The sequence below is a fragment of the Martes martes genome (genome assembly GCF_963455335.1).
Source record: "Martes martes genome assembly, chromosome: 12".
In the NCBI taxonomy this organism is placed as follows: Eukaryota; Metazoa; Chordata; class Mammalia; order Carnivora; family Mustelidae; genus Martes; species Martes martes.
The window spans coordinates 57,955,325-57,979,072 of record NC_137900.1 but is presented as its reverse complement, the minus strand read 5'-3'; the positions used below and the strand labels follow the sequence as shown (position 1 = coordinate 57,979,072).

At 41.1% G+C, this 23,748-nt stretch overlaps 3 protein-coding genes across 5 annotated transcripts in view; 2 read left to right on the top strand and 1 right to left on the bottom strand.

The window, feature by feature from the left end:
- Positions 1–69: 69 nt before the first annotated feature.
- On the bottom strand, positions 70–998 carry SMIM27 (small integral membrane protein 27). Its single transcript, XM_080820808.1, has 2 exons — positions 845–998; positions 70–500 (listed from the first exon to the last, which is right to left on the bottom strand). The coding sequence occupies exons 1-2, from the start codon at positions 887–889 to the stop codon at positions 378–380; spliced, it is 168 nt and encodes a 55-aa protein (XP_080676934.1). The 5' UTR covers positions 890–998; the 3' UTR covers positions 70–377.
- Positions 709–11,639, top strand: TOPORS (TOP1 binding arginine/serine rich protein, E3 ubiquitin ligase). Of its 2 annotated transcripts, none has more exons than XM_080820806.1 (3): positions 709–890; positions 2,417–2,611; positions 8,057–11,639. In XM_080820806.1, the coding sequence occupies exons 1-3, from the start codon at positions 888–890 to the stop codon at positions 10,985–10,987; spliced, it is 3,129 nt and encodes a 1,042-aa protein (XP_080676932.1). In that variant the 5' UTR covers positions 709–887; the 3' UTR covers positions 10,988–11,639. The 2 variants fall into 2 exon arrangements, with proteins under 2 accessions (XP_080676932.1, XP_080676931.1); XM_080820805.1 differs by lacking the exon at positions 709–890 and adding an exon at positions 1,219–1,346.
- Positions 11,640–21,882: 10,243 nt separating this feature from the next.
- The window catches only part of RIGI (RNA sensor RIG-I), a 36,921-nt gene continuing 35,055 nt past the window's right edge, over positions 21,883–23,748 (top strand). Inside the window, exon 1 of one of the 2 annotated variants that reach the window (XM_080819879.1) lies at positions 21,883–22,080. In XM_080819879.1, coding sequence (XP_080676005.1) covers positions 21,975–22,080 — 106 coding nt within the window. In that variant the 5' untranslated portion in view covers positions 21,883–21,974. The remainder of the gene's footprint in view (positions 22,081–23,748) is intronic. The other variant, XM_080819878.1, reaches the window with a different exon arrangement.

The window sequence follows — 23,748 nt, the reverse complement described above, 5'->3', positions numbered from 1 at the left end:
AACAGAATGAAATGTTGCAATAAAGGATTATAAAAGAACAGCAATTCCACACACTTTGTTTTAGAGAAGACTGAGGCATTTTAAGAGGTTATTTAGGAACTCTAGGTTGAAAAGCATGTCATTCCAAGTATGATCCAGTATTCACATGTGGTCAGATCTAGCTTGATTTGTTTTATATAAGAATGTGGAAGACAAAAAAAAAAAAAAGAATGTGGAAGACAAACCTCTGCGAAAATTAGCAGATCAGTGGTTACTATAAAGGACTGTGCAAAAAATAAATTTGGAAACTTTGCATAATGGATTTTACTTTAAATCGAGACACATGCCAGACAAACATCAGGTAAAGAACTGTGTGCACAAAATTAAATCCAGAGGAATTACAAATTTTCATTCATCCCCGAGATTCTGTCTGGGTATTCCTTGCTGAGCTGTCGTCGTGCGGCTACTGTTGATGCATAGATGACATATCCCCAGGAGAGCAATACGATCGCGAGGAGTAACTAAAAAAATGCAAGAAGGGGAATACAAGCAAAAAAAAAAAACTACTGTAAACGCTACTTCCCTCCCTCCCCTTGCCCCAACAGGTTGCCGTGTACGTTGCTAAGGTGGGAATTACAGTGAAAGACTCGAATAAATGGGGTTTCGGAGGCGAGTACACCCAGCCGCCCTTACGTAAGAAGCGGAAGAGCGTGTCTTCCAGGAAGAGGCGGAGTCGAGGTGAGAGAGTGAAAGCCTTAACACAGGAATGGATTTTGGAGTTTCTGGGCGCTGAAGAAATAGGGGGCCTTCCGCCTGCGGGCCTACGGAGTCGACCCCGTGGAGCCTCGCCAGACCAGGGACCTACCACTGAATAAATCCAGTCCAGGGTGCGGCGACTCACTGGCTTCATGGTAAGGAGGCGGCGGCTGCCCGCGGGAACGGAGGGAAACTGCAGGCCCTAGAGTAACCTCAGGGGCGGCGGCTGCCGAGCGGCGGCCGCCATCTTTCAGCCGGGCACAAGCGCCCGCCCCTCGGCTCCGGGCGCGTTTCCCATCCGCTGGGCCGGCCTCTTCCGCCCGGAGCTGGGGTGGGCTCACGTGACATGGGGGCCTAGTTCGTGGTGGAGGGAGGGGATGAGATAAAGGAGAAAACACATTAAAAATGGCCTTTTTTGCTGCTTACATGGGCGTGCATTGTCATCCGGTCTTCTTTCATTTGGAGTGCAGTATTCATGCAAGATAATGTACCGTCGTGTGCATTTAAAAATTTATTTGAAAAAGATCTTCATTTTAGATATTACACGGGCTTCTGACGCTGGAGGGATTAACGTTTCCTCCCGCACTTGTTTCCACATAATACAGAGAGAGGTTCGTATATTCATCATTGACCTAAGAGGAACACCGACTTTTATATAACAGCGACGAATCGTTGCGGGAGGCCCTGTTAATTGAGCTATTCTTCCAGAAACAAAGTCTTTGAGAACGCAATGGCTTGTGGATGTAAATGGTACTTCTAAGACTAAATAACGTAGCACGAATTACTTGGCATAATGTACCTGCCAATCAACAAGTGTGTTTTTGAGCGTTTGTGATGTGCTCAGAACGGTAGCGCGTATCAGATACTAAGCCAGAGACGGCATTTTGTACGCGGGCGGTTTATACCTAGTTTAGCTCTAGAATGTTTGGGACGCTCACATCTGAGGCCTGTGGGTAGAATGGGGCAATGGGCCACTTTAGGCTCAGACTTTGGCTCTGTACATCTCGGATATCACCTAGAGAAGTTTTTAATCCAGATTCAGGGGAATGGGGAAGGGGAAAAGTATTTATTTGAGAGAAAAATGTCGTCTGTCTTGGGAAGATCTTAAGGCCCTGTTCTCTTAGGTAATCCCTGTTCACCCCTAGACTGGAGTAGATTTCTTTATGAAGACTGCGTAGGACACTGGTTGGGCTCTGGCTTTGGATTCCATCCGAATCCCCGTGTTATGATCCAGATGTGCAACTGGAGGCGGTCACTTCATCTTCAAGTAACTCAGTTTCTTTATACACTAGAGATAATTTTAATAGCTTCTCGCGGAGTTCGGTGAGGTTTAAATGAGACCAAGCTAGTTACCGTGTTTTCCGGGTAAGTTAGGAGCGAACATTAAGTATTGCGCCTGTACCCCCCAGAAACTAATGGTAACAAGAATGATGGTGATGGTAGTGATTTGTGCCAGGGAAGATCTTGTCGTTCTTATTCCAGGAACGAAAGGGACAGGTGGGGGAAGGGCCCGTGCTTGGCCGAGCGCTCTAGGCCCCGCCCTCAGAGCCGGCGCCCTTCTACTGCGCATGCGTTACGCACGCGGGTGTTGTGTTTTGACGCGCGGGGGGCTGCGGATTGGGTCTTGCTTTCTGCTGCCGTCCCCCAAGCTGCCATTGGTGATGAGCTCCTTACGTCACAGGGGTCGCAGCAGCCGCCGGGGTCTCCGCTGTCTCGCGAGGAGGGTGAAGCGCCCCCGCCTGCTCCCGCTCCTGAGGGCCGGCGGAGAAGTCGCCGGGTACGCCTTCGCGGATCTTGCCGTCACCGACCCAGCTTTCTGGGCCGCCGGGAGCTTGGCACTAGCGCCCCAGCCGGGACTGCGTCGGTATCCTCCGAGGTGAGTGAGATCCCGAACAATGGGGTGCCGGGGTCGGAAGGGCTGGGCGAGCCGTAGCTCCCGGCCTGAAACGAGGCCCAAGGACCGGGGAGCAGCGGTCTGGGCCCGAGGGCCGTCCGGGCCTCGGCGGGGCGGGGCGGGGCTGAGCTCCCAGCGGGCGGGCTGGCGGCTCCGGTGGCGCACCTGTGGATTTGTGCGGGTGGGCGGGGGAGAGTTGCGTTTCCTAGAACCCTTCCCGAGGGGCGCGGGCGTAGCGGTGTACTGGAAAGAGCTTGGTCTCTTTGCGGAGGGGGGGGGGGGAACCCCAGAAAACAAAACGTTCGCGTCTCATTCGTGGCATCGCCTCTCTCAGAGGTGTGCCAGAGGTTAGTTGAGGTGCCCTAATCTAACTGCCTGCCTGTAAAATGGGAGTAACAGTGTTTTAGTTCGTTGTGATTATGTAATGCACGGGGGCCTGCCTTATCTGCGATCTTGGCCGATGGCCGTTCTCAACCCAAGGAAGCCACTATCACCGTGACTCTTGGAGTTGTCTATGCTGTGTTACACATTGTGGGCTGGGCTCGCTTGCCTGTGGTTTCTCCATCCATCCAGTTAGTGCAGCTTTTCTCGTGGGCTGCTGATTCCTAGACTGGCAGGGGGCAGTGCTGAGATGGAGCAAACAATGTTTTAAGGGCAGGAATGAACAGAATTTTTGGTAGGTAATTTTCAGTATTATTTAAGATAAATTAAGAGTTACCCAAGATTTAAGTTAATGGTGAAGGTTGGGTTTTGTTTTGCTTTTAGTCACTGAAATTCAAAGCTGTAGTCAGCCAAAAGCAATCAGGCTTAGCTGGAATGAGTGGCTTTAGCGCAGCATGGTTCCCAAGCAGTTCTTTTTATGGTTGAAATTGGAATCAACATTTATAGGATCTCTTTAATAGATCCTGTAAGATCCGTATGATCCTTTGGAACTGGTGATTAAATTGCAGTTGAGGGAGGTACAGTAATTTCACAAAGATTGTAAGAATTAGGAGCCAGATTTTTTTTTAAATTTTTTAAAGATTTTATTTATTTATTTGTTAGAGAGAGAGAGAGAGCACAGGCAGACAGAGTGGCAGGCAGAGGCAGAGGGAGAAGCAGGCTTCCCGCGAGCAAGGAGCCGGATGTGGGACTCGATCCCAGGGCACTGGGATCATGACCTGAGCCGAAGGCAGCCGCTTAACCGACTGAGCCACCCAGGTGTCCCAGGAGCCAGATATTTTTAATACTTGGGGCTTATTCTAGTTCATCTGCTTGTAAACCCTTTTTAGCCCCTGGGATATTTTATATACAGTAATTATATTAAGAAAAAAAGATTTGTTACAGGCTATCATCTTTCTGGGTCTTCATAATCAGTTGTAAGTGATGAAAAGGACTAATGTTAACTTTATTTTCACATAACATAGGGAAACACTATTAAATTTTTACTGCATGGTAATCACTATGCTGAGGGTTTACATAGAATATATGCTTTCACACAACCACCTTTTCACGTGGGTACTAGTACTTAATCCATTTTAGAATTGAGAAAATTTAAGGTTTTGAGAAACTTCCTCCAGATCACATCGTTAAGTGGTTTTGATTTTCAACCCTGGCTCTGCATTAGAATTAATGTCATTCCCATGTATATAATCAGCACAATCTTTAAATGTCCAGTCTATAACGTCCAGCCTCTTGATTCTTTATCCCCTCTCATCCATTTCCCTAGGTAAATATGGTTGTTAATTACCTAGAATTCCCCCAAAATGTGACAGGAAGGATTCTTACCTCTGTTACAGCCAGTAGATCTGAAAATTTGGGGAAGGTTTGGCTTAATCATTGTATCCTAAAGATGGTAAACTTTATTTAGAATTTGGGAGATGGTTAAGGATATGGGATCAGAAGAATTAATTTCATCTTTATGCCTATGGGGAAATTAACTTGATGTCCCAATTTCTAGAGTGTTAGGATAGAGAAACCTTTATTGCAGGCTTCTAGAACCTGAGCACTAAATCTGCCATCAGGTCCACCTTTACTACCCAAACCCAGAATTTATAAAACTACAAATTTTAATCCGACTCTTAGCCATTCCTATTTTATGCCTTGATTTGTATTTTTAAAACAGGTTTGTTGAGATATAATTTATATTCCATCCATGAAATTCACCTGTTTAAAGTATATAATCCAGCGGGTTTTAGTATATTTAAAGAGTTGTGCAACTGTAATTGAACATTTTTATCATTCCAGAAATAAACTTTGTAATCCCTCTCCGTCCTCCAGCAACCACCAGTCTATTTCCATCCATAGATTTGCCTATTCTGGACATTTCATATGAATGGCATCATACAACATGTCTTTTGTGACTTTTTTTTTTTTTTTTTTTTAATTTAACAGAGATCACAAGTAGGCAGAGAGAGAGGAGGAAGTAGGCTCCCTGCTGAGCAGAGAGTCTGATGCCAGGCTTGATCTTAGGACCCTGGGATCATATCCTGAGCCAAAGGCAGAGGCTTTGACCCACTGAGCCACCCAGGCACCCCTAATTTTTTTTTTCCATTTAGCCCAATGAAAAGTTTCATCCTTATCGTAACATGTATCAGTGCTTCATCCTTTTTATTTCCCATTTACATTCCATTGTATCCACATTTTATTTATCTTTCCATCAGTTGATAGGATTGTTTCTGCTTTTGAACTATTAGGACAAATGCAGCTATGAACATTCCCAGGCAAGTTTTTGTGTGGACATGTTTTAATTTGTTTTGGAAATTAAATTAAGGTGTTGAGTCCTTGAGTCATATGGTAATTCTGCTTCATTTGTATCTCAGCAAATATTTGAAGAAATTTTTTTTTAAAGTAATGTCTGTACCCAGTGTGGGGCTTGAACTCATGACCCTGAAATCAAGAGTCACATGCTCTACTGTCTGAGCCAGCCTGATGCTCCATTAGCAAATGTTTTAATTTTAGCATTAGTGATGCTTTTGAAGGAGTAAATCTCTTTCTCTGATTATGTATGTCCATTGCCATTGTTTGATGTTTCTGATGAATGGTGTTCTTTATAGCTACAGATATTGCTGTGAGAAATACAATACAAATCTAATTTATTCTTTTTATTTGTTATGGACATTACTGATCATTCTTTAGCTTTATGCTGTGCTGCCAAAGTGGTTAACAGACTTATAAAACTAGGAAAGGGAAGACTAATATTCCTTTTTTTTCCCTTTTTTTAAGATTTTGTTTATTTGAGAGAGTGAGAGAGAGTACATGCATGAGCAGGGGCAGAGGGAGAGGGAGTCTGAGGTGAGGCTAAATCCCAAGAGCCTGGGATCATGACCTGAGCCGAAGACAGATGCTTAACTGATTTAGCCACTCATGTGCCCATAAGATCGCATTTTTTTTTTTTTTAATTCTGCTTAGGTGAGATTTTATTTGAACTTCAAGTTTACTACCTACTAATTTCCTTTAATAAAATGCATTCAGTTTTTATGTGACCTGCAAGTGTTCAGTAAGCACTAAAATTCTAATTTCCAAATTACAAATTAAGATACAATTATTAAATTATATTCACTAGTTTTTTTAAAAAAGTATTACATAGAGGTGCAAACTGAAATCTAGATCTCATCAGGATGGCTCCAGTTTATAGAGTTAGTTTTAGGGGAAACCTGGTCTTCAATCCAGGTTCTCTGATAACCTATTCAGTTCCTTCTCCACTCTTCATTCCTTCCCCTAATATTCTGTGATGCTAAAAATTTTTATTTTTAGGCTTTTTTTTTTTTCCCTTCAGAGGAAGAGTAAAACTGTTAGAAGTAGGGGCAAATGCTGAGAAATTTATGTTATATTAAGGTTTAAGTATATTAACAATTATTATTATATAATTCAGTATACTAGCAAGAAGTTTATCATTATATGCTGTTCAAGAATAGTAGTGATTTCTGTATTTCTAGTCTAGAAAATGGAAAACTAGAAGTATTTGGATCCCTGAAGAAGCATTCGTTCAGCATTAATTGATTTCTGATTAAGTTATATCTCTGGGAAAGTTAAGAGGCCCTAGATGAGCTCTTAAGTTTAATATGAAAACCATGATGAAATAGTTACATTTCACAGTCATGAATTTTTGTTGTGGATTTTGTTTTTGTTAGAGTTCGGTATGGCCATAGTTTAGAAAGTTAAAAATCAGTTGTTTGACCAACCTGGTAGCAGTTGACCACTGATGAAACTTCCTGTGATAGAGGAGATGGGAAAAGATGAATAAAAGGCCCAGAAAACATAAAGGAAGAAGCAAGTATTTAATATATACTCAATGATTAGTATAGAATGCAGCTAAAGAGTGATTTTACAAGGTAAGAAGGCCAAAAATGTGATGCACACCAAATTTCAGCTCTGGCAAATTCATTTTGAAAGTTATGGGTCAACATAAACTGATAAATTTAAAGCAAACAAAACTAATTGTTAACATTTTAGTGATCCATGTGGGGGAAAATGAGGGAAGGGCACTGGAAGCATGATTTCAAGAAACTTTGTGGCTGACTTTGGATTAAAAGGCTAAGCTAAGCAAGGCTTTTTAGGGATGCTGTAAGAAATCAGGAATGGAATGTGGTAGTGTAACAGTAGTATAGTAATAACAGCAACTAACATGTACACAGTAGTTGCTGGAAGTCAGGAACTTTCTTTAATGCTTTTACAGTTATTATTTCATTTAATCGTCACTAAAAGATATTTTTTGTGTGTGTGAAAGAATCTTCCACTAAAAACTACAGAATTGGTTTAAACAGGTGAACTTTTTGGTATGCAAATTATCTCGCTGCATTTTTTTTTTAAAGGTGCATATATAATGCTTTCCACAAATAAGTAGTGATAGTGTATATTGTTCAGGGCATATGTATGAAAGATCTAAAACCATACATAGAAATAACACCCACTGAGGACTGTGGTGTTCTGGGTTTTTGTTTTCTAGAGAGGAATAGAAGGGAAGATAAGGGGCATTTTAAAAAGTGGGGAATAGCCATGAGAAAATGTTAAGTTGTTAAATCTGAGTGGTGGATACATGGGTACTTGGTGGATTTTCTATTCTCAGTTATTTTCAGTTAAATATTTCTCAGTTTAATTCTCTTTTAAAAGAACAGAATGATACAGAATAGTTGAGAGCTTACTATATACCAGGCCCCTTTTTTTAATCTTCATAAACCCTGTGATGCAGGTTCTATTATTGCTGATCTCCGTAGTCACACTGCTGGTGTAGAACCAGGATTCAAAGTCAGGAAGTATCTGACTTTAGGTTTTGTATTTTAAGTACTATATTACTATGCTACCCTGCTTCTTCATATTACAAGGATAATGAGCTACTCAACTGTTTCACCAAAGTATATTTCACAGTCATTATTTGCTTTTTTTTTTTCAGGTTTAGTCTTGTTTTTTTTTAATCCGGTTACTGATGTATTTTTTTCCCTTTTACAGATAATGGCATCAGCCGCTAAGGAATTTAAAATGGACAACTTTTCACCTAAAGCTGGTACTAGCAAATTGCAACAGACAGTACCAGCTGATGCATCTCCTGATTCTAAGTGTCCTATATGTTTGGATAGGTTTGATAATGTGTCTTACTTAGATCGCTGTTTACATAAGTTCTGTTTTCGCTGTGTACAGGAGTGGTCAAAAAACAAAGCTGAATGTCCACTGTGTAAACAGCCCTTTGATTCTATTTTCCATTCTGTGAGGGCAGAAGATGACTTCAAGGAGTATGTCTTAAGGCCTTCATATAATGGTTCTTTTGCAACCCCTGATGTTCCAAGATTTCGCTATCGTACAACTATGACAAGGGATCGAAGTGCTTCTGTTTATTCACCTAATAATACCATGAATAGAAGAACAACAACTCCACCAGATAGTGGAGTACTATTTGAAGGGTTAGGCATTTCAACAAGACCTAGAAATGGTGAAGTTCCTCAACTTATGAGACAGATTGCAATTAGGAGGCCAACTGCAGATGAAAGATCTTTGCGGAAAATTCAGGAACAGGATATTATTAATTTTAGACGAACTCTCTACCGTGCTGGTGCCCGTGTTAGAAATATTGAAGATGGTGGTCGCTGCAGGGATATTTCAGCTGAATTTTTCCGTAGAAATCCAGCTTGCCTTCACAGATTAGTTCCCTGGTTAAAACGTGAACTTACTGTTCTTTTTGGAGCTCACGGATCTCTAGTGAATATTGTCCAGCACATCATCATGAGTAATGTCACTCGCTATGACTTGGAGAGTCGGGAATTTGTGTCTGACTTAAGACCGTTTCTACTTAATCGGACTGAGCATTTTATACATGAATTTATCAGTTTTGCTCGATCTCCTTTTAACATGGCAGCTTTTGACCAGCATGCTAATTATGATTGCCCTGCTCCTTCATATGAAGAAGGTAGCCATTCTGATTCTTCAGTCATAACAATATCTCCTGATGAAGCTGAGACTCAGGAGTTGGATATCAATGTAACCACTGTTAGTCAGGCACCGTGGGATGATGAAACTCCAGGACCATCTTACTCAAGCTCAGAGCAGGTGCATGCTGCCATGTCTTCCCTTTTAAATACTTCTGATAGTTCAGATGAAGAACTTGTAACAGGAAGAGCCACATCTCAGATACAAGGAGTACAAACTAATGAAGACCTAAATAATGACAGTGATTCTTCTTCAGATAATTGTGTCATTGTTGGATTTGTTAAACCACTAGCTGAGAGGACCCCAGAACTTGTCGAACTATCCTCTGATTCTGAGGAGTTGGGGTCTTATGAAAAAATGGAGACTGTGAAGACACAAGAACAGTCTTACAGTTCTGGTGATAGTGATGTTAGTAGATGTTCATCTCCACGTTCTGTCCTTGGAAAGGATGAGCAAATAAATAAAGGTCATTGTGGTTCTGGTAAAAGAATCAAGTCAAAGAAGGAAGAGAAACACTCTACACCTTTGTCATCTCCCAGAGACCTGAGCTCATCTGTCAGAGGAGACAGAGTATATTCCCCATATAACCGTAGACACAGGAGGAGGGGAAGATCAAGAAGTTCAGATTCACGTTCCCAGAGCAGAAGTGGGCATGACCAGAAAAATCGTAGGAAGCATCATGGGAAGAAAAGGATGAAAAGCAAAAGATCCAGAAGCAGGGAGAGTAGCAGACCTAGAGGTAGAAGAGACAAAAAGAGATCAAGAACTAGAGATAGCAGTTGGTCAAGAAGAAGCCAAACTCTCTCTCTCAGTAGTGAGAGCACAAGCAGATCAAGATCTCGTAGCAGTGATCATGGTAAAAGAAGATCACGGAGCAGAAATAGAGATCGTTATTATTTAAGAAATAATTATGGAAGCAGATACAAGTGGGAGTATACTTACTATAGTAGAAACAAGGATAGGGATGGCTATGAATCATCTTACAGGAGGAGGACTCTGTCCAGAGCTCATTATTCCAGACAATCCTCAAGTCCAGAATTTAGAATTCAGTCCTTTTCTGAAAGAACAAATGCTAGGAAAAAAAATAATCACAGTGAAAGGAAGTATTACTACTATGAAAGGCACAGATCAAGGAGCCTATCCAGTAATAGATCAAAGACTGCATCTACAGGGCCTGACTGGGTAAGGAATGAAAAGCCTGGAGGGAAACGAAAATACAAGACACGGCATTTGGAGGGTACTAACGAAGTGGCTCAACCTTCTCGTGAATTTGCTTCTAAAGTAAAGGAAAGTCATTACCAAAAATCCTCATCAAAATTTGATGGCAGCCACAAAAATGAGAGTGACAGCTTTTCAGACAGTCGGTCATCAGACAGAGAGACAAAACATAAGAGGAAAAAAAGGAGGACCCGGAGCCTAAGTGTAGAGATAGTTTATGAAGGGAAAGCTACTGATACAACTAGACATCATAAAAAGAAGAAGAAGAAGCACAAGAAGAAGCATAAGAAACATCACGGGGACAATCCTTCACGTTCGCCAGTTGTAATTACCATTGACAGTGATAGTGATAAAGATTCTGAAGTAAAGGAGGATACAGAATGTGACAATAGTGGTCCTCAGGACTGTCTACAAAATGAGTTTTTGCCTCCTCCCTTGGAACCATTTGAAGCTAAAGATGTAGTTACAATAGAAGATGAATTTGGCATCCTAGACAAGGAGTGTAATATTACCACACTTAATAACAACTTGAATAATGCCAACAAAACTGTGGATAATATTCCACACCAGACAGCTTCAGTTGAACAAACTCTTGATGTAAGAGAAGAGAGTACTTTTGCCTCTGATTTGGAGAGTCAGCCCAGTAACGTGTCTATTCATACTGAGCCATCAAGGCAGTTGCCATCTCCACGGACATCATTAATGTCAGTGTCACTTGGTAGAGACCGTGATATGTCTTAAAACTGCCAAAGCATCTCATTGAGAATTCTGATGGTATTAAAAAAAAAAAAAGGAACAGTGTCATCTACTGCAGTCTATTTAAAGATGACTTTTGGTGAAAACTCTTTTCCCCCTTAAAAATATTTTAAGTGATTTTTGTGTGTGTGTGTTAAAATTTGTAAAAATCATTATTTGTTCAAAAAGTATGTATGTCCCACCCTCAGAGATATGCACTTTTAAGTGAGGAAAATGATATTGCTAGCAGTTTATTTAAAACTTGGGGTCCTTTTTAAATAAAAAAATATAAATTTTAGAAGTTATTTCATAAAGCCATATGGTATTGACCTATTTTTAAAGTAGTCAATGAGTATTTTTGAATTTTTTTTTTTTGAGAGTTATTCTGGAAATGTGTTATAAGCTAGGAGAATCCCTTTGGACAGTCTTTATTTTTCTTCTTAAAAATTTGTATGATTCAGAACCATTTCTTCAGGTTAAATTGAGGCATTTTAATCTGCACAGTTTATCTTGACATCTGCCAAAAGCAAAATTTAAATATTTCCTTTATATACTTGTTCATCTGGACTGCCAGTGAAAGAAATGTGTATTCAACAAAATAAAAAATAAAATAGTAACACTTTAAAACATGAATCCAGAAATTTTCCTATGCAGTATTGCCTTTAAAAAAAAAAATCAAACTGTTTTAGGGGAGCTAAAATCTTGAAAATAGTTAAGAATATACTTGTCGTAAATACTAAATTTCAGGTGATCTGCGTTTAACTGCACAGCTTTAATTATTTTAATTCTTTAATCTGATTATAAGGTATGTCTGTTTTCAACAAAATGCAGCTATGTAGCTTTTAACTTACTAAAAACAGCTTGCCATACATCTTTTACATTGGTAATTCTTGTACACAAAAGTGGTTACATTTATGTTTTATTCTGTTTTAGAGATGACAAAGTGCTCTCCATGTAGCCTAAAGTAAAATTGCCAGGGAAGAACAGAACTTGGATTAAGTCTAATTCAGCCTTCAGATTGCCTTGCTACCATATTCATTCATTGTTCAACAGAAGTTGGGATGCCTGCAGTGTCACAGGATCTAGACTATGTTTTTAGGATTTCAGTGGATAGAACAAAGCATATCTGCTCCTTGCCTCACGGGACATATGTAAACATTATAAACCATAAGTTCTCTGAAGAGAAAGTACAATTTCCTATAAGCATTCAGTGGGGACCTAAACTCATGTGGACGTGATGGCTGAATTGAGATTCAGAAAACAAGTAGATGTTAGCTAGGAGTGGAGGTGTTCTTAACAAAGGAAGAGATGTCCAAAGATCCAAAAGCAGAAGGGTAGCCTAGCATATTCAAGAACTAAAAGAAGGCAGGTTGGGGTGCCTGGGTGGCTCATTGGGTTAAGCCTCTGCCTTCGGCTCAGGTCATGATCTCAGGGTCCTGGGATCGAGCCCTGCATCAGGCTCTCTGCTCAGCAGGGAGCCTGCTTCTCCCTCTCTCTCTGCCTTTCTCTCTGCCTACTTGTGATCACTATCTGTCAAATAAATAAATAAAATCTTAAAAGGAAAAAGAAAAAAAAAACTAAAAGAAGGCAAAGTTAACCAAAGGATAAAGTGTGTGGGACCAAGCTTTGTAGATCATGTTTGTATTTGTCCTAATGGCAGTAGGAAATTGTTTTAAAGTGACCATCTAAATTGATGTTAGGAATTTTTAGTAAGCTCAGACACTGAGAAATTATGGGAAGGCTATAGGTAGTTGATCAAGGAATATACTTTGAAATTATGACATGATTTGTAGTTTCTTAAGTTTTTTTTAAATGCTATTTTCTGATTTTACATGATATTTCTAGTAAAACATTTTAGTGAAAATCTATCTTAATGTTTTCTGTCGAACACATGAAACTCATCTTAATACAGGGACCATCACATCATCCTCTTTACGGTGTTCAGGCCAAAAATTTCCCAGTCTTTGATTTTCCTCCTTCAGCCCTCTCATTCAATCCCCAGATCCTGGTCACTGAATATTTCTAGTGTGTAAGTACCATCCAATCCAGGCAGCCATGATCTCTCACCTGTGCTCTGATAATGGGTCTGCCTGCATCCACACCTCTCCATTTTGCTCTACACCTACCCATTTGCCCCTAGCCATTCTTGATGTAGCATTCAAAAGATATATATATATATATATATATATATATATATATGTATTTAATTTGTTTTTTTTTCATTCCCCTATTTAAAATCCTTCAGTAACTTCCTGTTATTCTTAGGGTAATTAATAAAAGCAAACAAAAATCCAGCATAGGGGAGCGTGGGTGGCTCAGTGGGTTAAAGCCTCTGCCTTTGTCTCAGAGAGCCCCGCATTGGGCTCTCTGCTTGGTGGGGAGCCTGCTTCCCCCTCTCTTTCTGCCTGCCACTCTACCTACTTGTGATCTCTGTCAAATAAAATAAGAAAAAAAAAACAAAGAAACAGCATAATATGGTTTACATACCTCTGCCTACTCGGTTCTGGCTCCTGCTACAGTTTTTCTCTCACCTCATTTGTGCTCTGGCCATCCTAACCTGCTTCAGGTCTAAGGAGCACCTGCTACTTGCTACTCCAGAGCCTTCATATGTGGATTTTTCTGCTGGGAACTGAATTCCATCCTAGCTAAAGGAGGCTTCTGGTAAAGTGTGCCCTCTTCCATTATTTCCCCCCAACTACTTGCTCTCTTAATAACCCTGGACTCTTCTGCAGTAATTGATTACTAAGTGTTCTCTCATCAGTCTGCAAGTTCTTTGGCAACTCTATGTATGTGTACTGGTAAATCCCTTCTGTTCTCTTTCACATAGGAAGTGCTTAAAGCACATACTGGGTGGATGACCAGGTGGTAGGGATTTTAAAAAAATTGGCTAGGATCTGCTTCTGCTTTCAGAGGGCTTCCATGTCTGCCAACTTTTAGGCTAACACTATTTTCTTTTAACCTGTTCGTCTGAATTCAGTGTCCAGAAGGTACTTTATCTTACCTCGGGTTTTCAGTGTTTTTTGTGACTTTTGTGACTTTTTTGTTTAAAGGAAATGCAGCCAAGCATTTGCACGTAACTTCTTCTTCAGTCCTCAGATTCATGATGGGAAAAGTTTTTCTTACTTCCACTTCCCTTTCTCAGGAAGTTCTTTGGGAGCCAATCCCAAGGCCTCCCCCACCCATTTAATGTGTAGTAATGATGGGCTATGTGTACAAAGGGGCAAACAGCTTATTCAGGGTAAGCTGATCGCCCATTCTTACTGGGAGTTCTTCCATCGTGGGGAATAATTGCCGTCCTCTGCCGGTGAGTATGGACACCCTGAGCCAGTCAGCACATCCCTGGACTCGGAAAATTTTTCAGGTTCTTCAGGATACCAGAAACCATGTATAACCTGGTTTGGGTTGTCGCCAGCCCTGGCGTTCCCACCTTTAGGGGCAGAGGATGGGAAGTAAAGGAGAAGAGTTCCTCTTCACAAACCAGATATCATCAGAATTCTGGGCATGGGTCTATTTCTAACATTAAGCTCATTAAGGCTACAACTGAAATATTAACTGATTAAATTTCTATAACGTGCTAATATCACTGAGACCAGAACTTAGTATCCCCATACTTGGAAGGGATAAATTCCAAGATCCCCCAGTGAATGCCTGCAACTAGATAGTATCCAACCCTGCACGTAATATTTTCTGTATGTACATAACTATGATAAAGTTTATAAATTATGCACAATAAGAGATTAACAATAATAAGAATTGGACAATTATAACAATATACTGTGGTAAAAGTTTCGTGAATGGTCTCTTAACTTGTACTGATCCTTTTTGTGATGTGGGGTGGTAAAATGCCTATGTAATGAGGTGAATGACTTGGGCATTGTGATGCAGCACTTGGCTACTATTGATTGACCTCGAGATACTTCAAAAGGCTTCCAAATCATAGTTGACTGCAGATAACTGAAACACAAGAAGCAAAACTGCAGATAAGGGTGCGGGGAGGGCACTACTATAAAGACCGGTCCAGGGATTGATAACTTTAGAAGAACCTGCATGGGAAGCTAAATAATGATTATCGTGTATGTAGCCTACTCTCAAATGGTTCAGAAAAAAATACTACATATGTAGTTGGAGACAGTTATGAAGTAAACTGGCAAAATGTTAAAAGTTGAGGGTACAAATACAAGAAGTCTATTTTTGTAGGTTTTCTGTAAGTTTGAAATAATTTCAAAACAAGCTAATAAAATTGCCTGTATAGGCTTGCAGTTTTACCTGTATGAGTGTGTCAATTAGAGCTTTCAGTCATGTATACCCAGCAAAAGGAAAAGTCACAAAGGCAAACATGCAGTAAATACTAAAGCCGATTTGTGAGGAAGAGTCATTAGAGAGGTATTCTGGTCCCACTTTTAAGGCCTGGCCTGTTGAGATCTTAGTCTGAGAGATAACATAACTGCTTTTGGTTCCATGCTCAGAAGCAAGCTTGTGAGGGTATAAAATAGAAGGAGGGTTTTTTTTTTTTTTTCTTAAAATATAGGATGGAGGGAAGACAAGCTTTCTGGGAAGGAGACCTTGGAACAGGAAAAGTTAAAGGCAAATGAGAGAGGTAAAGGATGCAGCAGAGTTCCTCAATTGCAGAGCACAGAACACAGGTAAGCGAATTGGTAATGGGCAGAAGCAGAGAGGCAGTCTTAGTCTAAAGTGGCCGAAGAGGGTAACGTGCAAAGAAATGTTTGTGAGTAGAATGTTGAGATGAGGTGGTTCATATTGTAAAGGCTACCTTTTCTCCATGAAGTAGGAAGCAATGCCAACTTGTGAGAAAGGTGGGTCATAAATAAGAAAGGGCTTGAGGAGAGGAATGAGAAAATGGCCACTGAGGGGCATGGAGAGAGGGTTAGCTAAGAATTGCTGATGAGTGCTGAGACCTGAGGCATGGGATATTGTATGGGACAACCAAGATTTGTGATTTTATCCAGTAGCATTCAGCACTGTGGGAGCAGAAGCAGAAACTAATGTTGGAGATTTAGTGTGTGTGCAGTATTTGCACAGTGAATGAATGAATGGATGACTTATGGTTGGAGTTCTGCTGAATGACTAGTGAAACAACAGGGGCAAGGGAGTTCAGAGAGATACTGGTGAGTATAGTTGAATTGATGCATTCTGGTATCTGGGCTGTGTGGGGAAGGAAGTGAAGCTCTGAAGTGACCGGTAGACTTTAAGAACAGGGAGATATCAAAGAATTTGTTTTCCAGTAAGTTTCAAGTAGATATAGTGGAGGTAGGTGTAAGAAGACTGAAAAAAGTGCCTAATTTTAGGCATGATTGGAAGTAACTAGAATGGGTAGAGGTGAAGGTGACTGGAAGGGATAGTGATCAGTGAGGCTGGAAGTATACATGGAAGATGCTGTGGGTGATGACAGCAGGTAAAGGGTAGAGAAGGAAAGGGGAGTTGTGTCATGGGTATTATACCTTGTCCTTTAAACAGGGCTTGTGTTCTGCTATAGCAGCTGGCACAAGTACAGAGAAGATAATAAAAACTTGGTAAATAATTATTCTCTCATTCTGAGTTTTTAGTCAATGCCTGGCCCACTTAGGTATTAGAAAACAGTGCAATATGACCATTTTAAAAAGTACAATAAGATTATTACAATGTAATGAAAATTAGGAAATTCTTACTTTACCTGCAAGGGTATTGGGGAATGGTAAACCCATTGGATATGTGCCTGAGAAAAGCAACAGGCAAGGAAAGTGGAAGTCCAGTTAGGTCAAGGTCTGAGTCAATAAATTTATCCCCATAGAAGCTGCAGCTCTGATGTTTGCCACAACATTAGATGATGTACTTTTATGTAGACACGAGGGAACAAAATGGGGTATCTAGTAGTTGCCTGGAGTAGGCTGCTTCTCTGACCATCTGCACTTTAAATAGATAAACAGTTCTCTCCTAGGGAAAAGGATATCTCTTTGCTCTTCTGTCTGTAAAACTTGTTTATTCATCAAACACCAAGTACATGTGGTCCAAGTCTGTGCTAAATGTTAGGGGTATGATGATGAATAGGGTGGAACCAACAGGAATTTTAAAGGTGGGAATGGAACAACTAGATTAGTTCCTAAACAATCAGCAGTAATGTAGAAGAAAGTTTGGAGAGGCCTCAGTGAAACACTGCTTAAGAAGCTTTGCAGTAGCTCAAACCAGAAATCAAGGACCTGTAGAAGAATAGAGATCCAGTGCAGAGGCTGGAGTCAGTACATTTCTGTGGCAGACTAGACATAATTTTGAGTACCATTTAGATGAGGATGGGCTGTGAGGAAGAGGGAAAAGTCTGGTATGATGAGATTTTTCTTTTCTTTTTTTTTTTTAAGATTTTATTTATTTATTTATTTGATAGAGAGAGATCCCAAGTAGGCAGAGAAACAGGCACAGAGAGAGGGGGAAGCAGGCTCCCTGCTGAGCAGAGAGCCTGGTGCAGGGCTCGATCCCAGGACCCTGAGATCGTGACCTGAGCTGAAGGCAGAGGCTTAACCCACTGAACCACCCAGGTGCCCCTGATGAGATTCTTCTTCTCCCATGTGAGAATTAGATGCCTGGTGATAATATTCAAGGTAGGAAATAGAGTAAATAGAGATAGTTTAGGGAGAACAGTGAGTTCAGTTTGAGAGTCTGCTGCCTAGAACTGCACTGTCCAATATAGTTGCTACTAAGCACACATGGATATTGATTACTTGAAATGTGGCTGGTAAAACTGAGGAACTGAATTTTAAATTTTGTTTAGTGAGGCTTCAGGCTGCCATATTGGCCAATACAGGTAGAGAGCATTTCCATCATCACAGAAAATTCTGTTGGACAGAATGGAAGACACCCAGGCAGATGAAGATTTCCAGTGGGTAGCTGGAAATAGGAGTATGAATCTTGAAGGAGAGATTGGGCCTAGGGAGGTTAGGGACTAGTGACTTAGAAGTCACTGAGAAACTAGAAAGTACTAGAGAGGTTATAGAAGTGGATGAGCTCTCCCAGAGAGAGTAGAACAAGAAGAGGAGGCAATAAGAGAAGATTCTAGAGAATACAAGATTAAGGAGGCTGGCAAAAGAAGGACAGCTTTCAAGAGAAACCAAAAAGTGTTCCCTCTAGTTCCATATACTTTCTTGCCTCTTCAATTTTATGTTCTATTTACTGTATCAAATGCGTGCCCTGCGTGCAGTAGGACATAAACAGAATTTCCAAGAGGTTAATCTTCATTTTAAATTGTTGGGAGCATGTCACTGTCACCTTCATGTGGTCATTGAATCAGGGAATTCTGCTGTGGATGGATCAGATTAGGCTACCTACAAGAATATCTAAGGCCATTTTTTAGAATACAGAACTAGGAAGTATAATCTTATCCTGGTCTACCCTACTCTATCAATTACCCCCCTTCTCTATGCTTGCTTTCTTGCTGAGCTGTGATTCTCCAGATTATGTTTAAATCACTCCCTTGCAATACCCTCCAACTCTCTTGCCCTTATTCATGTCTCACCTTGTTCACTTAGTTTAGGGGTCAGCAACCTTTTCCTGTAAAGGCCAGATAGCAAATATTATGGGCCATCTGCAGTCTCTGTTATATAGTCTTTTATTGTTGTTGTTGTTGTTTGCAACACTTTAAAATTGTTAAAACAATTTTAAGCCTTGGCCTGTTTAAAAACATGTCACATGCCAGATTCCACAGCAATAGTTCACCCAGCAAGACCTCAGTCTGGATCAACCCAACTCTTCTGTTGTGCCTGCATGCATCCTGCTGAGTTTTTGAAGGAAATGAGTAACTGCAGATTGGTGTCGCCATGAAAACACAGTCCTCAGGTTCCAGTTCATATGATACGTTAGTGGACAAGTTTCTTTAGTGTTCTTGCTCATTGGTATAATGGGTATTTTTCACACCTTTTTCTTCCTCAAATCTCCCACTTGTCTCTACCACATGGTTTCCATAGTGGCGGGGTAGTTCAAGCCAGGGCCAGGTTTGGGCAAACATAAACCCTACTTGTTTACCAAAACAATGCCTCTGTAGCAAGTGGTGTAAATACTGGGAAAAGTGAAGAATTATAATTTTTGCATTCAACCTACCATAGCACCCCTCCTCACTCCATTAATGAATGAAGTGCTCCTCCTCTAGGCCTTTAGTTCTCACACTTTTGCATGCATCAGTATCATTTGGAAGGTTTGTTAAAACAGATAGCTGAGGCCCAAACCCACAGTTTCTGATTCAGAACATCTGGCCAAGAATTTGCTTTTCTGAGTTTCCAGGTGGTCTAATGCTACTGACCTATAAACCAGAGTTTGAGAACCACTGTTCTAGGACATACCCTCCACATCTGCTCAGGTTTTCACTTACACCCACTGCAGTGGGAATATTATATTTAAATTACCCTCCCTTTTCCTTTGTCTCGTGTTTTTTAATGACTTTGCTACTTAGAACAGGATCTGTGGACCAGCAACATCAGCGTCACGAATGTCAGTTTGTAAGAAATGCAGTCTCAGACCTACTAGGTCAGAATCTGTACTTTAATTAAAGACCTGTGTGGACGTTCATGTTTGGGAAGCACTGCCTGTGGGTAATTCTCATCAGCAAGCAAGCGAGCATGTTCTTGATTTCCTCCTCCAAGCCTACCCATCTTCCAGTGTCCCATGTTAGTGCATGGCACCCCCATTCATGCAACTGCTCAGGCTAAACAAATGGGAATTCTCCTTGACTTCCTTCTCACATGTCCTACATCCAATTCATCACCAAATTGTGTGTGATTTACGATTATATGTCCTGCAGTTTTACCACTTCCACAGCTTTGATCTTGATCCAAGATGCCATCATTTCTCAGTTGGGCTAGTGCTGGTACCAGCTTCTTACCTGATTACTTGGCTTCCACCCTGTCCTCCGGCAGCTTGTTTTCTTCCAGTCAACCACAGTGATCCTTTAAAAACATCTTACACTCCCTCTCAAATCCTGCCATGGTTTCCCATCATGTTTAAAATCAAAGCCAAAGTCCTTTTTGTGGTCTGTCAGGCTGTATGTGAAGTGCCTAGGCCACCTTCCTCTCTTTCCCCCCAGCCCGCTTCACTCTTGCGACTCTGCTCACCTCCTTTTTCTGTGGCAGGCGTGGTTCACTCCTGTTTTTTTGGTACTTTACTTTTTTTTCTCCTTTGTGCTTTGCTTGTTTAGTAGAATGCTCTTCACCCAAATGACATTCTCTCTCATTTCCTTTAGGCCTTTCCGGATTAGCTCATCATCTTTTTTTTTTTTAATTTTATTGATTTATTTGACAGAGATCACAAGCAGGCAGAGAGGCAGGCAGAGAGAGAGGGGGAAGCAGGCTCCCTGCTGAGCAGAGAGCCTGATGCGGGGCTCGATCCCAGGACCCTGGGATCATGACCTGAGCGGAAGGCAGAGGCTCAACCCATTGAGCCACCTAGGTGCCCCCGGATTAGCTCATCTTCTATAAACAGCCCTCATTACTGTTTATTCCCTTATCCTGCTTTATTTCTCCTTCCTGAACTTACTGTTCTTTACTTTCTTGCCTATCTACCACACTAGGATATAATAAGTTGTAAACCTGTCTTCTCCATTTTAGTCATGGTGCTGCCATTCTAGTTGCTCAAACCAGATGCCTGGAATGTATCCTTGATGCGTATTTTCCCCCCTCTTCCCTTCCACTGCTGTTCACTCAATTCTATCTATATCTGAAACAGTTCATTTCATATACTCTCCACCGCCACTGTGCTTATCTGTGCTCTCATTATGTCTTACTTGAGTCACCTCTCATCTATCTACTTGTTCTGCATAAGCGCCAGAGAGAAAGTCTTAAAAAAAAAAAAAGTCATCAAATTATATTACTCCTTGCTTAAAATCCTGCAGTGTGTTCCTTTATCCATTTTCTTACAAGGCCCTGCTTACCATTTCAGCACTGCATGCCATTTATCCCTTGTTCAAGAAGGGGTATCCCTTGTTCACTTTTTCTCTTTGACTCACTTGTGCTTTCTGTCCCCCTGCAAGGAAGCCCTCTCTTCCTACTTTTTTGAATAGTTCATTCCTTCTCATTCCTAAGGACTCAGCTGAAATATAACTGACCCAGAGAGATATGCCCTTCCTGCTGTATTAAAATAGTTTTTTCCAACCTCCATTATTTTGTCTTATGACTCCATTTGCTTTCTTTGTATCATTTCATATTTGCTTGAAAGACACTTTTAAGAAAATTAAGCGGTAAGTCAGACTAGGAGAAGGTATTTAGAATACATGTATTTGACAATGGGCTCATATCCAGCGTAAATAAGTTGTAAATCTGTGGTACAAAGAAAACTCTTATCATGCAAAAGATGGGAACAAATGCCTCACAAAAGAAGATAGATGAATGAATGGCCAATAAATAGATGCAAATGTGCTCACATCATTAACAGGAGTTAAAGTTAAAACCACAGTGAAACACTATTCCACACTGACCAAAATGGCAAATTGACCAATGTGTATCTACTGGAGCTCTTATTTTTACCGGTGGGAATACAAAGTAGTACATCTACGTTGGAAAACAGGTGGCAGGTTTCTGTGAAGTTAAACATGCACTTAGCATATGACCTACATGACCTGGAGGAAGCAATTACACCCATACACATTTTTCAGAGCTCATGGAATAATACACTTAAAATCTGTGCATTTTATTAAGTCTAACCTTTCCTGATATAAAAGCAAAATGAAAAAAGTAGTCCCTCTGGGTGAGCAAGTGCGCACCGGTTGGCAAACCAGGCCGCCAGAGAACAGGAAAGCTCGGAAAAATGCATTTGGGGAGGCGGGGAGCTGCAGCCGTCCAGCATGTGTGACTTGCCCCGGCCCGCAGGCTGCTAGTTGCAGTTTCGATTTCCCGTCTGCGGCTGAGGTTTCCCAGCGGCTCCGCCTCTCAGCACTGGGTCCGCTTTTCAGAAGATCCATGCAAGCGGCGGTCGCCAGGCCTTTGAAGGCAGTGCGGCCCTGGCGAGGGAGCCAACCGCAGGCATGTCGGCCGAGGATCGGCGGAATCTGCACGCCTTCCGGGATTATGTCATGAAGACTCTGGACCCTACCTACATCCTAAGCTACATGGCCCCCTGGTTTAAAGACGGTGAGTGGTCCCCAGTGACACCTGCTCCTTGGAGAAGGAAACAACTCAGGACTTGTTTTTCCCTTGCTTTTCCCCTTTTGTTAACGTCAGGTAGCCCGCTGGGAACGTCGGTGTTGAGGCAAGATCCTAATGGCATTTTTAGACTGGAGATTGCCAGGAGAATTTGAGGAGCCTTTGGAGGTCCAGATGGAGAAACAGCCCCAGAGAAGTGAAATGACTTGTGTAGGATTGCACATCTATTTAGGTTGAAAGCTGGGGAAACAAACCATTGTCCATTTCATTTATTTTCTCTAATGATTATGTCTAGGATGTCTTCAGCTTTGTACTGACAGAGATTCAGGAGTGAGATATAGGCCCTTCTTTTACATACTTTGCAGCCCAAGATTTACTAGTGAGGACAGATGTACCTAAATGACTATAAAATGCTCTCAGAGCTCCAAGGTAATTGACACTTACTCTTGCCAGGTCTGAATTGCACTTAGGAGTAACTGGAAGCTTGAGAGGGGCAAGGCTGTGTGGACTGAATGGCTGCAGGCTTCACTTCTGGTGTTTTTGTTTAGCTTTTGAGACACCTGGTTGGATGAATGCCACTTTAAATCTGAATCCAGAAGCACTATGAGCAGATGAGCAGAGGCTTTGAGCAAAGAGGGAAAAGGAGGTAGTACCTGGAAGGAGTTGAAATAAGAGAGGGGATCTGGCAACTCCTTTTCAGGCTCCAAATGCCTAAAAATCTTTCCCAATGTGAGGCAGTTTTGGGAAATTGAGTGAAAGGAGAAAGGTAATTTGAATGCTAATTGCTCTGCAAAGGCACAGGTTGTGGAGTGAGGAGTGAAAGAATACCACCAACAAAAGTGGGCTTCCGCTTTGTTTGTGCTCAGAGAGAGGTAACAAAGTAACATCCTGATGACCACAGAGTAGCTTGGGCCCCTGAAGAGTGTAAGCCTCTTCAGGACATCTCTTTTAGAAACCTTGCCATAAGTGAAACGCTAACAAACTGGTGTGAATCCCATTCTTTCTTGCACTCATGTGTGATTCAAGCAACTCAAATGTTTTAGACATTGTGTTTGCATTGGAGAGAATTGACTCGTATTACTACACATATTATCTATTAAGAAGTGTCCTGTTAAGAACTGAGAAATCTATGGTGAGTGTGATAGAAATGGCCCCTAATAGAGATAAGAATGCATATGTGAAGGCAGGTTACTAAATAAACCATAGATGACAAAACGTGGTAAGTGCTCTGCTGGAAAACTATAGTGTGCAAAGGTGGCATAGTTTTTAATATATAGTTTTAATTTGTAGTTATAAAACAATTACAATAAAATACCAAAAGGTAAATAGAGAAAGCAAACTGAAGAACACTATGTGATATTGTCTTATTTTTGAATGTTACAGACACCATAGAGTTTTTATTTCCAGCTCCTTCCCAGAGGAAGGTGTTATCATTTAGCTGGCTTATATCTTTCCTGTTCATTTCTTTATACTTTATCATGTGTACATGTATCCATAAACTTTTTTCTTTCTTCCCATCTTTTTCTGTTTTCTGTTAGACTGATAAAGTTTCTCTGTCCCCCTTTTTCTTTTTCTTTTGTTTTTGGATGCTTTGGAATCTCAGGATTCTATTAGTTAACCTTAATTGTGACAAGTATATTCTAGCAGTCAGTATTC

What these genes read in the sequence shown, in the direction of transcription:
- SMIM27 (XM_080820808.1), bottom strand. Translation starts at nt 889, where the DNA reads ATGAAGCCAGTGAGTCGCCGCACCCTGGACTGGATTTATTCAGTG. An exon ending in TGGACTGGATTTATTCAGTG is followed by an intron (nt 501 to 844) that starts GTAGGTCCCTGG and finishes GCATTTTTTTAG; the next exon opens with TTACTCCTCGCGATCGTATT.
- TOPORS (XM_080820805.1), top strand. Translation starts at nt 1,221, where the DNA reads ATGTACCGTCGTGTGCATTTAAAAATTTATTTGAAAAAGATCTTCATT. An exon ending in TCCACATAATACAGAGAGAG is followed by an intron (nt 1,347 to 2,416) that starts GTTCGTATATTC and finishes CTTACGTCACAG; the next exon opens with GGGTCGCAGCAGCCGCCGGG. An exon ending in CTGCGTCGGTATCCTCCGAG is followed by an intron (nt 2,612 to 8,056) that starts GTGAGTGAGATC and finishes TCCCTTTTACAG; the next exon opens with ATAATGGCATCAGCCGCTAA.